Source organism: Pararge aegeria, chromosome 4 (genome assembly GCF_905163445.1).
Source record: "Pararge aegeria chromosome 4, ilParAegt1.1, whole genome shotgun sequence".
Taxonomy (NCBI): Eukaryota; Metazoa; Arthropoda; class Insecta; order Lepidoptera; family Nymphalidae; genus Pararge; species Pararge aegeria.
In genome coordinates this window covers 11,369,454-11,387,392 of record NC_053183.1, presented here as the reverse complement: position 1 = coordinate 11,387,392, position 17,939 = coordinate 11,369,454, and the positions used below count along the sequence as shown (strand labels likewise).

The 17,939-nt window shown below is 35.5% G+C and overlaps 3 protein-coding genes across 3 annotated transcripts in view; 1 reads left to right on the top strand and 2 right to left on the bottom strand.

Annotated features, from left to right (window-relative positions):
- Positions 1 to 17,491, bottom strand: part of LOC120637582 — a 68,915-nt gene extending 51,424 nt beyond the window's left edge. The window contains exons 1-2 of the mRNA XM_039909421.1: positions 17,263 to 17,491; positions 2,960 to 3,170 (exon numbers count right to left, since the gene is read on the bottom strand). Coding sequence (XP_039765355.1) covers positions 2,960 to 3,156 — 197 coding nt within the window. The 5' untranslated portion in view covers positions 3,157 to 3,170; positions 17,263 to 17,491. The remainder of the gene's footprint in view (positions 1 to 2,959; positions 3,171 to 17,262) is intronic.
- LOC120637584 (uncharacterized serine-rich protein C215.13-like) lies at positions 5,000 to 7,695 on the top strand. The gene is made up of 2 exons (XM_039909424.1): positions 5,000 to 5,361; positions 6,717 to 7,695. The coding sequence occupies exons 1-2, from the start codon at positions 5,172 to 5,174 to the stop codon at positions 7,595 to 7,597; spliced, it is 1,071 nt and encodes a 356-aa protein (XP_039765358.1). The 5' UTR covers positions 5,000 to 5,171; the 3' UTR covers positions 7,598 to 7,695.
- LOC120637583 (protein ALP1-like) lies at positions 5,363 to 7,997 on the bottom strand. Its single transcript, XM_039909422.1, has 2 exons — positions 7,690 to 7,997; positions 5,363 to 6,590 (listed from the first exon to the last, which is right to left on the bottom strand). Exons 1-2 carry the CDS (start codon positions 7,968 to 7,970, stop codon positions 5,714 to 5,716), a joined length of 1,158 nt encoding a protein of 385 aa, XP_039765356.1. The 5' UTR covers positions 7,971 to 7,997; the 3' UTR covers positions 5,363 to 5,713.
- Positions 17,492 to 17,939: the final 448 nt, after the last annotated feature.

The window sequence follows — 17,939 nt, the reverse complement described above, 5'->3', positions numbered from 1 at the left end:
TAATTATTAAACGACAAAAAGTTGTAAAATTTCCCCATTTCACCATCTTAGTTTTGGTTCAAGATTTCAAGATTGTACAACTATCAAAAAGAATTCAAGATATTTAAAGGATCTAGGTAGACATGTCGAAACTTCATCCTCAGAGAAAAAATAAATGGAACCGCTAACTATATTATCGAGTGCATTATATGTGGTGCCAACTTGTAAGAATAAGAAAATAAGTCTTATGGTAATATTGGTAATTAATTGACCCCGCATATTAATTATCGCATTCCTATTACCGTTTATACGTCCTACATATTGTATTATTCACAACCAATACGCAATCGCCATTTTAAAACTGGTTAGTACTACATGACTATTTGTAGAAGTAGTCTAGGAAACAATTACTAAATATCCATCGCGTAGAAGCCTTCTTAAAAAAATTATCGAAAAAAACTTCAGAAAAAGTGTGTATATATATATATTATTTGGAAAGAAGTTTCTATGCGTTTGCCAAAATTAAAAAATAAATCACAGATATCCAAGTTTTTTGAGCAAAAGTTAAAACATTGTGTTTATATCCTCATTGTTATCAAGTGTTAATTATTTTGTGAATTTCATTTCGGAATAGTCGATCAAAATTTTAAAATGTAGGTATTTATTGTAACGCAAGCTTGGCTTTTCCGCTTCTATGGTAGTAGCACTGGTTATTTCCCGTCATAAACTGTTGTATTTATAAGTACCAAAGTTTAAAACGTAATGGATGGATATAAGCCTGACCTTGGATTCGAGTCTAGAAGCTCGTCATTTGTAGCAGAACATGTCAGTGGTAAGCACAGAATAGTGGTGGTAATTAATAGTTGTACCAGTAGCAGTGTAGGTAATAATTATTATGAGGTATCACTTATTGCACAGGTCAGACAGAAAAGCTATGTAAAAAAACCAATAGTTTGTGAATTTAGGTTAATGTAATACGCGGACCGTGATGAATTATAATATAGAAAACGTTTTAAGATTAAGCTAATAAAAACACTGCAATACAGTTCTAAGAACTTTAAATTTCATTGAAAAACTGGAAGTTAAGGAAATCATTTTCTTTTTTGATTGTATCGCGGAAGTGTAAAATTGCAGTGAGTTTTATTAAAATAAAGTTTTAACGGTTTGTATATTAATTTATCCACGAAGTACCTACTTTGTAAAGTTTATTAATTACCTACACCATGGAAGCCCTATCTATTGGTTTTGTTGGTTTTCCTAAACTTGCACTAGTAATTAATCCTTTATAAACCCAACTAGAATTTTTAATTTGATATTTGATAGTTGACTATCAAATCTGACTGACTGACTGACTAAATAATGTATTGTTTTATAAAGTATGTTTAATGAAGTACAGGATATAGTACAAATTATACAGTTTTTACAGTTAGTACAGCATATAATTGAAATTATACATCGTTTTTCATGACAAGTGTTCCGGCATTTTGATATAAATATGTACGTGAGGATTTTCGATACACTTTTCAGTGTTGTATGAGACTCGGACGATGTCTCGAGGTATGGATGAGTCGAACGTACCTTAAGGTGTCTTAGTTTTTTCAGAAGATAATAATTATGATATATTCTTTAAACACCTTTGTGTATTGGTGGTTTTCCTACATCAATCCTGTTATAGAAGACCTCTTATAGGTGAACTGTATAATATACAGAGTAGCGATCAGTTGCTAGTGTGAATACCCCAGGGTCTGAATGCCACTAGTCTGTGTGATAGATTGCTGCTTACCGTTTTCTTTTGTTGTATTCTTTTAATTATTTATTTATTTTAATTAATCCCCAAAAATGGTAGCGGCCATTTCGTATTACCCAATAGGAAATAATCTAGATGTTTGAGTGAGACCATTACACGACCAAATGTGGACATATTTTTTACGATAGTACCTAGTTAGATTGGTAAAAAAATCAGCACGAACGTTTCTTATGTAATTACTTGGAAGTGTGTCCATATCAGGACATTGTCGTGGTTTATTGGAAAGGAATTTGAATAATCATTGTGCGTCTAATGGCGCCGAGACGTTGACGTAGTGAAGGTGATTATAATTTTATTCGCGAACACAATGGACAAAAATTTCCAAGAGATTTTTTTTTATGCCGGACGGGCAACACTCCTGTGCATTGTTCATCGAAGATAATTTCCATGGCAATCACATGGCCGTGAGCGAAATTATGATGAGTTAGTTGTGATATGTATCTACCTACTGAGGTCCGATTGTCCACAAGGTGGTCCAAAGTCTATGCCAGTCGTGTAAAACAGTGACGTGTAAAAATTAATAAGTTTGATTAAACATTGTTTTTGTAGTAGGTACCTGTCTCATCTACCTTTCAGTGGTCCCTTAAATCGTACACATTGTCTGTATAAACTATCAATAAAGAATGGTTCTAAGGCATATAACGCATTTATCTAATAAAAAATGAAATTTATGTATCTGCAGAAATGGGATCCAACCAACATAAAAGTTTGATTTAAGCGACAGCGACAGATGCTTACTGTGAATTAATAACATAAAGCTACATTTTGTTTGAAGTCCTATGGAAACGTATGTTAACCATATCCTTGCGCGATGTTATCATAGAAACGTCCCCTATAAAAACTAAAACCCCTATGCGTTCTATTAACGATAATTGGGCGTTACAGGGTTATTACTTTACTGAATGTAGGGTGTGTGACGCAACGTGAATTTCGTCGACTTAATATAGTTAAATAGAATAACCTGATCTAAATGGGTAAATACCCCTTTCGCCCACTGCTGGGAGAAGCACGGGTGGGTGCACCGGTCGCTTCCCCATTTTTATACGCTTAGCTTTGAATTTAGCCTAATATAGTTAACGATACAGTTAACCATATATATATTACTTTGATCTCAATTAAATTTGCATACAAAATGAGTTTGCAGTGATTATAAAAATTATACAAACAACTCACCATTCTATACTCCTGTATCCTCTGACACAACAGTGTATGCTCTTGAATTTGTCTTGGAAGCCATATTCGAAGGAGATCGGTTCTTTGCTGAAGTGCATCCAGGAGGTGTTCGTGGGGAATGTGTTGGTTGAGCAGTAACTGGCGGAGAGCGCTCGGGATGCGCTAGTCACCACGCCCAACGCCGCAAGCAACCACATGGTGGCGTCACATCCTATGAACAAATTTTATTCATAATCAAAGTTCACACTCATGTATCTTATATATACTAACAAAAAAAATCTTAACAGTTTGTTCTTTATTTAAACGCGCTAAGTTCTTGAACTCACAAAAAAAATACGACGAAACTCCGATGACTTTCCGCTCGAAATTGGGAACCCACTAACTATATTTTTATTTTAGTTACGATCGTGCAATGAGCGAATTTGACTTCAGTAGGTACGCAATGTTGCTATTTGCAATTATGGAAGCATTTTAGGAGTCGCAGAGTTCATACTAAAAGTTCACAGTCATGTATCTTATATCTGTATTAACAAAAAAAAATCTTAACAGTTTGTTCTTTAATTGAACGCGCTAAGTTCTTGAACTTACAAAGAAATACGACGAAACTTCGATGACTTTCCGCTCGAAACTGGGAACCCACTAACTATATTTTCATTTTAGTTACGATTGTGACATGACCGAATTAGACTTTAGTATTTGACTATAGTAGATTTTTACACAAGTTAGAGTGTTTTCGGGTTTCACACATGACGAACAGGAAATTTTTTTGACCTGTTTTGGTGTTTTTTTCCAATTCTATTGTAAATCAATTTTTTAAAAGTATGGAATTAATCTCCATGAAATTATCTCGACAATAGTATGCAAAATATCTTGATTCCGTGAACTAACAAGGCTATAATAATAAAAATAGCCGCCGAAATGAGGCGAAAAAAATTTTTCGATCGTAAAGCACTCTCTGATGCTTCGCATCATGAGTCGTGCAAAAGGCAAAATATTCCATAATACACGAAATCTTATGACCATCTTCCGACTCTCATCATCCATATTCCAAGGTCCTGGATTACAAGGGTCATTGCGAAGGAATATTTAAGTATGGAGCCTGGCCTATCCACTGTATTTAATTTTTATTGTTTTTCCAACGACCACACATAAAGTCTTAGCCAATAAGTACTTAGTAAGACAAAATCTAATAAAGCGTTAGTTTTCGACATACAAGCTATCACTTGTATATATATTATTAAAACTAATAAACAGGAATTGAACCAGAATAAAATCATATTTTGAACCGGAAGATAGATTCAATATACAAGTAGGTACGAGAAAAGTATGTAAAATGAAAGCTTATAGATAAGGAAGTGGTAGCTAGTCATGCGGAACCGATGTGGAATCGTGTCACTTTAAAAAACGCTAACCCTTATTATATCCACCAGTTATTAATAGCCGACCAAAAAAAAACCTATTGTTAGTCTGTATTTCTATAATAGGAAAATAGAACAATAGATGTTCGGCAGTTGACTTGAATGAAGTTATTTTGCTTATAGTACATTTGATCAATATTGTAAATTAACCACATTCTTACCAAAATGAGGTTGAAAAATAAGTATTGCCTTTAGGGTTTAGCTTAGTTTTCGCACCAAAAGTAAGCAAGTCGTATACTTGCTTACTTTTGGAGCGAAAACATTGCTTGGCATGTACATTGAACACCAAGCTTAGAATTTTATAACTACAAAAGCTAACCTAACCTAACTGACTGGAATTGTCAAGATATTTTCAAATTTTAGTTGTTTTAGTTCCGTTGCGATGTTGTATTATATTATATATAAGAGATTAGGGGAATGACTACCATAGGTACTCCCTAACAGGTTAACCAGCTACCATCTTAAACTGCATCATCATTTACCACCAGGTCAGATAGCTAACTTGTAATGGAATAAAAAAAAATATATTGCGGATTATTATAAGGTTGTTATGGACTTGCGGAAAGTTTCCGCAAACACCCGCTTCTATCTCATTAAGTGTGGTTTTACAGTGACGCTTTCGCCAGCGCAGTTGGTAAGCGTCGCGGGCCACGAGCTTTGCGTCTCATGGATCATTACATAGTCACGCGGATGGCCCGCGTTGACGGCAATTCAGCCGCGCTTTTCAACCGCGTGCGGGCGAGGAGTCATTGTGTTCAGTGTGCGTTGCACAGTCTCGCCGGTCGGACGCGCGCATGCGTACCGTCGTCGCCAAAATGAATGCGAATTATATCGATACGGGTCGATTGATTGAAGAAGTTCGCTTTCGACCGTTGCTGTGGGATCCATCGAACGAATTATACAAAAACAAAGACGCAAAAAATAAGGCTTGGGAAGAAGTTGGAGAAGCAATCTTTGGAGAAAATTACATAAAGAAAGACAAAGGTATGTTTATAAAATTTGTATTTTTATCAATTACATTTATAATATAAAATTTATATTATGTTGGTATAAAAGTCGTCGTTAAACATATGTAGGGTAAGATTTCAATCGATATGTAGGGTAAGATAAGGTAAATTGATCAATTTTACTTGTTGGAGCACTATCTTTATGGATTTAAAAATAAGATTGTGGATTTTTGATGATTTGAACACTCTTCAACGGTTTACTTGCAGAAAAAACACATTAGATTAGTCATAAATGACTATGAATCATCACTATAGTCTATACTTGAAAGGACGACAATGAATTCAATTCCACTAATAAGTTCTTTCAAATAGGTACTAGGTAGGTACCTCTAGAATATTTGTCTGTCTTGCCACGAAACACTGCCAGCAGGCGATATAAAGTAATCGGCAAACACTTCGCGTAGTGTGTTTCCTGTTCTAGAAACTGGCTGAAGATTCATGTCAATCAAACCACTAATGCTTAATAAGTCATTTCCATTGTAGCCGTCTCGCACTCTGATAAAATTGTGTAATACGCAACAAGCTTTAACTATAGTTTTTGCGTTGGAGAAGCTCACGTTCATTGGAGTGTGAAACACTCTAAACTTGTTTGATAATATTCCAAATGTACATTCTATGTACCTTCTGGCACGGCTTAGACGGTAATTGAATATCTTCTGTTTGTGGCTCATATCATTTCGAAGATAAGGTTTCATCACATAGTTCGATATGCCAAATGCACCATCACCAATTATTATATGAGGTGCCACAATATTAGATCCTTGCAGGTACTTTGGAGCCGGTAACCTTAAATTATTTCTTTCTAACTGTTGAAATAGTACACTGTTTTGGAATATGGTGGAATCAGAGTTTTTCCCACAAGAACCAATGTTGACATAAGTAAAGCAATAGTTGGCATCGCACATTGCCAGAAGGACAATAGAATAAAAATGTTTGTAATTGTAAAACATTGACCCTCCACCTGCGGGATTAACTATGCGTATATGTTTACCATCTATTGCCCCACAACAGTTAGGAAAGTTTGCATACATCTCAAACTCTGCACTAATACGTTGCCACATTTGCGTTGTCGGTTGAGGAATGCATTCTTCGCGTAGTTTTTCCCATATCTCACAGCAAACTTCCTTGACGATTTTGCTTATAGTAGTAACGCCCATTCTGTATGTGACATGTAGATCGGAGTAAGTGTTCCCAGTAGCTAAGAATCTGAAAAAAATATATATAATTATTAGAACTAGTAGAAAGTTCCAAGTAGGAAAGGATTCATAAAAAGTACAAGTGAGAAGGCGTGATACACAAAATATTATTTTTGCCAATTTTTTTTTGTTTCAGATAAGCTTTTACGTCAAAGATGGAAATCTGCAAGAGATGGATATTTCAAAACCAAAGCTAATATGAAAAAAGCACCATCTGGTAGCGGGGCAAAAACCGTTACAAAATACATTTATTTCAAAGAATTAAACTTTCTTGATCGTATCACTGAAAACGAAGTTTCAGAATCTATGTACAACATTAATGAACAATCAAGTTCATCTGAAACAATAGCTCACGTAGTAAATAACGACGAAATTTCTGGCTCTTCTCAAAACAGTTCTACTCCGGTGGCTGACCAAGATAAACCAACATGGACTCGGAAGAGGAAACATGAACGGGTACAAGAGAACTCCGCGTTTGAGAAAAAGTTGGTAGATTTGTTAGACAAAAATATGCCAGACATAAGCTCTGACGATTTGTCATTTTTTAATTCTCTAGGTCCAATACTAAAATCTTTTAACAGTTATAAAAAACTATTATTTCGTTCCAAAGTATTGCAAATCGCCATGGATCTCTCCGCGCCAACTTCAAGTGGCACTACGTCGACGTCCAACATCTTGTCACCAGAACATAACTCAAATTCTACTACAACATCAACAACCAATCATTCTAATGATACTACTACGCAACGAGGTTATCAATCAGCAAGTCAATATTACACCGTCATGTCACCAGAAAATGATTCTAATTCTTCTGTAATGTGTGCAACCAATTCATCATATTTTTCAAACCAAACGCTACCAGTCAACGAATCAATGTCTAGTACCACCACTCAGCAAGGCTATCAAACAGCAAATCAATATGATCCTCATTCAACAGTCAATAATTCTGTTCAGCAAAGCTGTGAAGAAATACAGCACTTTCCAAATATTGCATCAGAAAACGACAATTTCTATTAATTACATTTCAACGAGTTTTGTTTTTTTGATTGTTTAAATTTTCTAAATAAAGTAATTACTAAAAATTAAATAGTATTTTTCATGCCACTTACCTTAAGGTAATCGCCAACTTTTCAACTGGTTCTATAGGTGCTCGACGTAAACTTGATCTTTTTAAATTATGTTCTATCTTGCAGAGTAATTCATTAAATGTTGTTATAGACAGACGAAAATGTTTAAAGAACTTGTCACTATGTTCTCTTAAATCCGCAAACGATGTAGAGAACGCGCCTCTCAGCAATCTAGTGGCATTGTAAGGATGTACTTGTATACGTCGTCGTCGTTGCCTTTTTTTCCATAAGTAATATAGTATAATAAATACGAGAAGTCTCATCACGACTGTATGAGCCGGCAAACCGATCACGACTGTACGAGGCGGCTAACCGCGCGACTAGCTTTAAACTAGTTTTATAGTTTCGAGCGGGTCATCCGCGCGCTTACCACCCGCGCGGACAGTAAGCGTCACTGTAAAACCACACTAACTTGACATCCACTCTTCAACTTGTTTGAGCGAGACTCACTGGAAAAATATCATTTGAGTAAGTGTTTAGTTGGAGTTATGAGCTGGTAAAACAGACCATGAGTATTGTTGATTTAAACTAACGAGCGGTAAAAGTGCGCCCGGTCAGGTACACGAAGGACAAATATGAGTGTTACACTTTTACCTAGAAATCCCAAACCTGTTGTTCGACACGGGAAAAACAATTGTGATGACGAATAACAAAGCTACTGTGTGATTATGATAATAGGTAAGTAAGAAGTTACCTGCTATGTTATAACACCAGTTCTCAGAACAATACTAAGAACTTGTAGTGACCGGTTCATTGCCTACTTTTATTTTATGATCCGTGTGTACAATAATTGTAGTACACTGGAATATTTCTGGTCTATAGGTGTAATAACATGTTGTGATAGGTATAAGATTTATATTTTACTAGCGGGTAGACATAAATTGAAAAAAAGAAACTAGGTACTCCTTATGACTTAAATATAAAAGGTTAGACATAATGGTGTCGCTGACTTTTTTTGTAGGCATTATCAACTTTTCTCTGGAACTCAAATATAAAATTAATATATTTGACAACATAGAACAATTATTAAAACATAAAATTTTGGTTTTAATTGTAAACAAATGGGACATAACGTCTGACTCTCGCGTAAACAGGAGGCCAACGCGCAAGCACACTCAGCACCGAAACTGGCGACGTCGCCGACTACGATGTTGAGGATAGCGCCTGTCCCGAAGTTACCGAAACACGACCCTCTACAACCATCTGGCCACAAGGCACACAGCATGTTTGCATAGATACCTTACTAAAAACTTGGTTGACCGTTCGAACCCCAACATGGCGCAGTAAATCTGATGGGCTTCCGGTTGGATCTGCAGGGTGATTTAAGCAGATGTCCAAGACTTCGTCTGTGTATAATTCCTGATATGCTGTGAGCTTGAGAAGATGTACAATGGTACCTATCTTGCCCTTCTTTCTCTCTCAGAAAGAATGCTACCGTCAGATTTTAATTTCCTAAAGATATATATATATATATATATCTCTTATTGTTAATGCAGCGTCCGTAACGACCGTTTTTTCTCCGCCTTACTTTGCAAATCTGGCCACCTCGAAAAAGTATTTTTAGCATTCGGTTTAAAATATTAAAGTACGACACTTACAAATTATGCGACATTCTATTGATGAAAAATATTTTATAATTGGTTCAGTAAATCCAAAAATTACCTGTAGGGGGTAACCTAACCTAACAAAGTAAGAAACTTTACTTGATATTAGTTTAGATTATAATATTAGTTTAGATTATAATATTAGTATAGATTATGCACCTACAGTAACTAGGTTAGTAACTTAGTAAACTACTAAGTTACTAACCTAGTAGAAGAGCTTTTTGTGACAAAGCTCGTCCGTTGAAGTACTACCTCCACGCTTATTTCTATCGCTAAGCAGCATTGTTTCAATGCTGTGTTCCGGTCTGAAGGGCGGGGTTCCCGGTGTTATAGCAGGCACACAGTGGAGTGCACTGGGTTTCTTATCAGGGTATGCATACGGCAGGAAAATAGTCTAAAATGGAAAATCCTCCTCCAATGCGAGCTATATTGCAATTTTAGGGTATGCAGTGCTTTTGTGCATGTATGGAGTGCACGCCACTGCAGGCACATGAGACGTGTGCATGCTCTGCGAAGTGTCTGCTCTGCTTATAGGCGATGGATTTCCACTTGTGAGCAATCAGCCTAGTCCGTCAATTGTTGCAATAAAAAAAAACATAAGTTAGGCTTTATTATACACTGGTTGATACCCTAGATAATTAAGGTTTTTTATTCCCACGGGAACTCTCTTATTTCCCGGGATTAAAAGTAGCCTATGTGCTATTTCAGACTACAATCTATCTCTGTAACAAATTTCTACTAAATCGGTTCAATCGTTGCGACGTAATTGAGTAACAAACATGAATACTTTCGCCTTTATATTATTCTAGCTTCTGCCCGCGTCTAAAGCCACTTACTTACCAGGAAAACTATTTGAGATATCGGTATAGAAAGTACGTGTCCTTTTCCTTAGCATAGGTGACATGCATACAAATTTTAAAACTGTTGGCAAGCGCCTTATATCGTAAACAATTTTCAATTTTCCCTCGGGAACTACTTGAGGAATCGTGATAAAAGGTAGCTCATGTTCTTTTCCATGTCAAAGGCTACGTACATGCTTAATTTCATCAAAATCCGTTCAGTCGTTTTTGCGTGATTGAGTAACAAACATCCACACTTCCAAATTCATAATATTAGTAGGTATGTAGGATTATAAACCATTGGGGAAAAATTATCTAAACTATACTGAAAACCGCATCAAAACCGTCGTGTCGTTTAAAAGTAGCTAGCAGATAAACAGCCAGACACAGAAAGCGATTTTGTTTTATACTATTTAAGAATACGTGAATTGGTGTGTACAATTGTTAAAACACTGCGAATTGTTTTTTTTTTAATAGCAGGATATTTTACTGAACCGTTTTAAATGAATACCTGGTAAAATATTTAAAGATAGAAAAGGAAACGAGTCCTATACTATTGCTATAGCAATGAAAATGCAACAACGCATTTCAAATCGTATTTGGCACTTAACCCAAATAAGAATTGTAAAAAGCGCATTCAATTCGTTTTACATGTTCTTAATGTTCTCTTACCGATTTAAGGAGACTAAAAAATCGAGCGAATTTCCTACAACTGGTACTAAGTAACGACCCCGAGAAGATCTTGAGAATGTTGCGTGAATTTTTGAAAAATACGACATTAGAATGATTTTCTATGGCTATATATAGTCAGAGTCACAATAAGATAGCCATATATCCTACTAATTGCTACTTTCCTACTTATATCATAAATACGAAAGTTTATAAGGATGGATGGATGGATGTTTGTTACTCTTTCATGCAAAAACTACTGATCGGATTATCATATAACTTTCCAGTAATTCGGCGTTCGTTTAAATTAAATGGTAACTTTAGGCATAAGATATCGTAAGACATCAATATAAATGAATCGAGATATTCCTTCGAACAAATATTGAATTTTAATTTGACCCGCAATTAAATCAATTCTTTAAATACTCATGAACTGCTCCGGACCACAAATAAATTTTTACTTGTCAAGTAAATAGGCATACCCTTGTTCAGAATGGCTATGCGAAAATACCTATCAATAGATCGCGCATCTAGTATAAAGAAGAAAGATTTTTTTTGTTTGTTTGTACCCAATTAGCTCCGGAAGTACTGGACCGATTTAAACGATTTCTAGGCCATGCCATAATTAATATCACAAAGTACCATACACAGGCTATAATTTATTAACAAAAAATTGGAGATCCTGAGAAAATTGCAATAATGGAACTCAAAGTAGCAAAATTTTGCCTATGAAATTAATTACTTGCCGTGCGCTGAGAAAATTATTGATGATACATAAAAAATATATATTACATGATTAAAGTATTCATTGTTACCTACGGTCCGCGAGGGACCTTACTATCATAGTTAGGTCGATATAGTGTCTAGATTGCCGGTAGGAACAAAAGTGGGTTACATTAGTATCGCAGTACTATTCAAATAAATGGTATAAAATACTTTTTGATTTAGAAGTTATCCCGAGTATAAAAAACTTGAGGACTATACCTAAACTAAATATTTATTTTTAGATATTTTATTCTATTTATTAAGTGAATTGAAAAAATATATTGTTAGGAACTTCTCCAGATGTTTTTATAAGAACACACAACTTAAAATTATCGGATGAAGTACACCTAAACTTAATGCCATCAGTCTTTCAAATAAACTGTTCCTACGTAATGCTTTAAAGACAAAAATTAACGCGGAAGAAGTCGCAGGCAACAGCTAGTCAGTTATGTATATTGTACTCGCTACTCTGTTATATTAGGTTATCCTGTTTCATCACCAACAACTGTCTGTACCCTGGCCCAGTAATTATAAGTCTATGAGGCATAGACTAAAGACTTATCTTACAGATAATCTGACACTGAAATACTATACAGACGAATTCATAGACTTTCCACTCCTTACATACCACGCTTTATGTAAGAACTTGAATTTTACATCACGGCGACCGCAATACGCAAGAGTAGCTCTACTTAAGGCCCACAAAAAATAAAACGCAAAAACGAGCACTATAAAAGGCTTTAATGAACAGGATATAATAACCTAGATGCTTGGACAAAATACTTTTCGTACCGAATCGAATGACTGTGGTCGTTCCAGGAAATCTTTATATAACAAATGACTAGGTATAGTATAGGTACTTACTTGGAAAGGCTAATGGTTGCTTGTATCACAAGAACACGGTACTTTTTTAGCGGCCAAGTCAAATTAGAATTGTAACAAATTAGGCTTATTTAATAGGTATAGCTACCCCCACATCCGGTTTGACTATAATGCTTTGTGTATTTAACATTTTTGTCTGGTGGAAGGCTTTGGCCTTGGCTAGTTACCACCCTACCGACAAAGACGTACCGCAAAGCGATTTATCGCTCGGGTGCGATGGAAACTAATTAGGCCCTTAGGGGTAAGGGTTGGATATAACTGCACTAGAATGGACGCCCGATTGGCGCAGTGGGTAGCGACCCTGCTTCCTGGATCTAAGGCCGTGGGTTCGATTTCCACAACTGGAAAAATGTTTGTGTGATGAACATGAATGTTTTTCAGTGTCCGGGTGTGTTTATGTTATATTATTCATTAAAATATTGATCAGTCATCTTAGTACCCATAACACAAGCTACGCTTACTTTGGGGCTAGATGGCGATGTATGTATGTCGTAGTATATTAATTATTTATTATAACTGCCGTACCCCGATTATAGATTAGCCCGTTACCATATCAACACTGCATAATCACTTACCGCTAGGTGAGATTGCAGTCAATGGCTAACTTGTAGTAGAATAAAAAATAATACGTACATAAGTTAGGTAGACAGAGATATAATAACTTTCATATACTAAAAAATAATCTCTGCATGTCGATGAATAGTACGAATACTTTTGTGTTTATGTTATGTGTTTGAGCGGCAACTAATATCAGATCATAAACATGTGTGACAACTGACTAGTCAATAAAAACCTAATATAACTTAACCTGGTCTACATGTTCTATTTATACAGTCAATTTAATAATCTTTTTTTTTTATTTTTCTTTCTTTCATTTGCTTTCTTTCATGTTTTTTACCAATAAGAAGATAGTTTGCTTAAACATGGCCGCATTATTATATTCTTTAGTCTTAAAAGACCCCAATGCCTCTGGGGGTCTTAAATCGTTTAATTCAGGAGTGGGATTAATTAAGCTTTTAGTGATAATTACAGGAACAACGGATAAGCCCTCCGAAATACCGAGGAAAGACTACTTGACAAATCCGGACCTCCACGCCGCCAGGAGGCCCGCGATTTCGTTTGCGTGATTATCGTGGCAACTTTTAGTTTTCAAGGGATTCCTAACTTTAATGCTTTTCTAAACATATCCCTAGAGTAACGACTAACAAAGGCAGATGACAAAAATTATATCCCCTGGAAAGGGAAAAAATTAATGTGTCCACCGGCCGAAACCCGGCAACAGGGAAAAGAAGTTCGCAATATAAGTACTAGGGACACATCATCATCGAGCGGTTATTCAGATCTTTTTATTCTAATACATGTAGTAGTAACTGGCGATGTTAAGTAGTGGATTGAACCCATACCGCTGATCGGTTTCTACGCGGCATCTTACCGAAAGTATAGTTAGTTAATTTAACAGTAAAAAATAAATATGTGGCTAAAGAATAAATGATTGTGATGCCACAGAACGGGGATTCCTCTGTACGCTGTATGTGTTTTACCTGGCTTGCCTAGCTACGTAAGATAACAAGGAATTCCCATCAAGAGGCAGGAGAATTTTATATGGTTCGAGCCTCCGACGTTTGAGATGTATTTTGGATAGAGCTCAATAGTCAAAAAATGCCGTTATTATGGCATTATTTAAATGATGCCCCCGTGGAAATCTGCTCCTGTTATCAATGTGCTTTGTTATAGAAAAAGTTTAATTATAACCTTTAACCTAAAATTTACTATTAAGTACTACTTCTACATAATATTACTATTTTACTAGCGTGATCCTATCCGCAACTTAACTCGTTAAAATGATACTCAGTTACTTACTTTTACGGTTGGATTATTACAATTAAGTTATTTTATTTATGTAGGCAAGTAAGTAGGTATCTTATTTATTCGATTATTCGGCTACATTTGTTATGAAATCAGGATAGAATTTCCCATTTTATACGTTGGTATGTACAACGTTGATTCTTCGTCTATCTTAGAAAATATGTAGTTAACTTCAAAGAATTCGTTTCATAAATTAATTTTCCATTAAGTACCAGGGTTGTATAAACAATGTCGGCAGTCGACTCACGACTTGTAATACAAGGAGAAGCACAAGCTTGTTCGCTCGTGATTTCTGCAATTACCGACAAGCGGCACATATCTGTCGGCAATTTGCCCCCTCCGCAAGCTCTGCTGATCGCCTTCTCGGAAAAGCAGTTGCAGCGAGCGCTAGGGCGATTAACGCACTAATTACCACGCACATTGTCGCTTCGCTGTATACCACAGATAGCAAAAAAATATTGCTAGTTTCTCTACGTAAGTAAATATGGGCGCAGGTCCCAGACTTGTTTCTTTGGTTTGATGTACTACAACCAGATTACAACTTCATACATGAAGCTGTTTTATATTGAAATTTAATTGCATACCGGTTCAGTTGCTTCACTTAAGACAGATTTATATATAATTTCTTAGAATAACAAAGGATAATGTATAAAGGGAAAATGTATTGTTTCTTTATGAGTAAATCTTGTGAATTTGAGCAATAATGGTTAATTCTAGTAATAAAATCATGTTGAGAAAGTTTTAACACTAAGATTTTCTTTTTCAAAATTGGACTACCAAAATTTCAGAGTAGGATTGTATAATAGGAATATCATGTAAAAGTAGCTATTTACTTGATTTTTTACCACTTAGGTTTTATTTAGTTATAAACCACATTATTTTTGACTTATCATGAAAAAATGCAAAAACCATACCATTTTCATCCCGTTTTTTAATCGTTTACATGAGGATAATATGTTTAACAGACTATGTACGATTTCGATTTTCGGATGGACACTTGCCGCTAACCACCTGAGGGTTTGCTACGGCATCACCGGGGGAGTGGGGCGAGCGCGAAAGCTCGCCATGATACTCTTATCACCAGGGCTCGACGACATCGGGGGGATTGACTATGTATGTACAAATAGGTGCTAAGCATGTAAAGGTCCTGTATTTAATATTTTTTACAGGTAACAAGGTTTCAGATATGGCTGTGAAATCTGGGCACTATACAAATCCCACAGAGAAAGTTCTGAGAGATGTCAGAGGGCAATGGAAGGGCATGAACATGGTGGGTGTAAAGCAAGGAGACAAAATCCGGAGCTCTAATATTAGAGACAAGACCGGGGTACCAGTCATTTTAACCAGGATGGATCAGCTAAAGTGGAGGAAGAGGGGTTACATGCTACACTCAAGGCAAGTGGAGTACCCTAGTAACGAATTGGTACCCACGAGACAGGCTAAGAAAAAAGGGTTGGCAGCATAGAAGTCTGGAAGACGGGCTGAAACTTACAGCTGTTCGAGAAAGTTTGGGATCATAAGCACTGGCGAGACCTGGAGGAGGCCTTTGTCGTGAGGCACACTGAGCTAAGAGACTTGTTTTAAAGATAAAATAAGATTTAAAAACTCATGTAACTCTTCTCCAAAGTAAAAGGCTATTTTATTTATTACAAATATACAGTCTTTTACAATTGGCATAATCAACACCACTAAGGTGGCTACGAACTACACCTTTGAATAAGATTTTGTGATTTAATCAAGGTTGGGATTTTGTGATTTAAGATACTTAATCGTTTTCAGCTTTAGTGTAGCTGTCTTTACAACTTAAATTTCTTCATAATAGAGATTTTATTTTATCTGAGACAAATAAACCATAAAAATTGTGTTAATTGAAATCATAGGTGAAAGAGATGTCTATGGACAGAGAAAAATGGAGCCAGCTATACTGAGAAGAGCTTAGAAAGACAAAAGATACATAACCAGATTTTAACAATTTACCTTTATCCCCTTATTAATCAATGTTAGATTAATAACACAGTGTTCTGACACACTTTAACTGACAGCATCTTTCGAGTGTCAGAATGTGACAAAACACTGCAACTACTCCAATGCTACACATTGCTTTTTAATAAGGGGGTTAGAGAAGAACTTTTGATGTTGTTGATAAGCTTCATGAAGCCATGAAGCATCATTGGTAAAATGTTTGTTAATTAATAAATATGATAATTCTCCTTCTTGCCCTTATCACACATTTCTTCTTCCACTCACTTCCTCCAACTCACTATATAGTCCTGTTACATGCATATTCTACTATCCATCATCTGAGGCATAGGTTTAAGCCTCATATGCCTGTAATTACACCGGCAACCACACCATTCTGACCTGAACGGTGATGCTGCTTTGCGGCAGAAATAGGCATGGCAGTATTACTTCCTGTGACATGCTCTTTCATGAAAAGCTCTCCTACTTTTGTGCATCTCTTCTGTGATAATATTTATAAAATAAAATGATGATTGGATAGACTTAGTCATTCACAAATCACAATTTTAAATCTTCTTACATTACTTCAGTTCTTAACAAAGGTACTTGCATGAGTGATATTAAGAAGTTTGACAACAACAAGATACATTTTTATAATAAACTTTTTTATAAGATTAAGATATTATACTAAAGCTATTTAACTATATTGTGTTCAAATAAGTTTGGTCATAAAGATTACTAAAAAATACTTTATATTTAAAAAACAGCTGTTGTTATTCAGTGACTACTAAACTATTATTGTCTAATATGAAAATAAAGTGTGAATGTATAACAGTAACTTGTACCGTTTTCATATTCTGAATTCCAAGAAAATCAAAAATCCTAACCTACGGAGTTTATTCTCCGATTTCTTGGTAATTAAGGTTACAAAAAAGACACTTGAAGTAGGTATAATTATATTAGTTACTCACCAGTTCCAAAGATGATAAAATCCAAAATTCCCAGAACTTAAGTGCAAAAACTTATTTTAAAACGATTGCGACACAGTTTATCCACTACACATTTTTACTACAGTGTTATTTAGTTTTCAATTGAAACGGACTATAAATAGTAACTGTTTTCTGTAATAAACAAACAAATCGACGAAACTTATTTTAATGTATGTATTCTCTGTTCAACCCACATGTCGCCGATAACGGAGCGAATTTTCAACTGATTTGTCAGCCGTCATTTTCACTTGACAGTTATTTGACAAGCACGTTGCGCTTGACGTTGACATCCTGCGTCAGTGTACGGCGCAGAAAGCGTTTCGTTTTACGATGTTGTGTTAAAAACTTCTCATCTTTTATCGTCCAGTTGTGTCAACAGTCAAACCATCCTGATTACCAACTAATCAGGAATAGAAAAGACAAGCATTATTATAACTTATCATATCTCACTATTTCGGTATTGTATGATACGTAAGTTGCCCAATACATAACTTATATTTGATATTACTTCCCGTACGTAGAATTTGCCCTGTAAACATAATTATATCTTACTTACGTTAAATACACAATATTTTTATTTTGTACCAAATTATAGTTTTTTTTAAAGTAACTAAGTACTTATATACTGTGTTAGGTTTTTGGCAACCGAAATATTATTT

What these genes read in the sequence shown, in the direction of transcription:
- LOC120637584 (XM_039909424.1), top strand. Translation starts at nt 5,172, where the DNA reads ATGCGTACCGTCGTCGCCAAAATGAATGCGAATTATATCGATACGGGT. An exon ending in TTACATAAAGAAAGACAAAG is followed by an intron (nt 5,362 to 6,716) that starts GTATGTTTATAA and finishes TTTTTGTTTCAG; the next exon opens with ATAAGCTTTTACGTCAAAGA.
- LOC120637583 (XM_039909422.1), bottom strand. Translation starts at nt 7,970, where the DNA reads ATGAGACTTCTCGTATTTATTATACTATATTACTTATGGAAAAAAAGG. An exon ending in AAGTTGGCGATTACCTTAAG is followed by an intron (nt 6,591 to 7,689) that starts GTAAGTGGCATG and finishes TATTTTTTTCAG; the next exon opens with ATTCTTAGCTACTGGGAACA.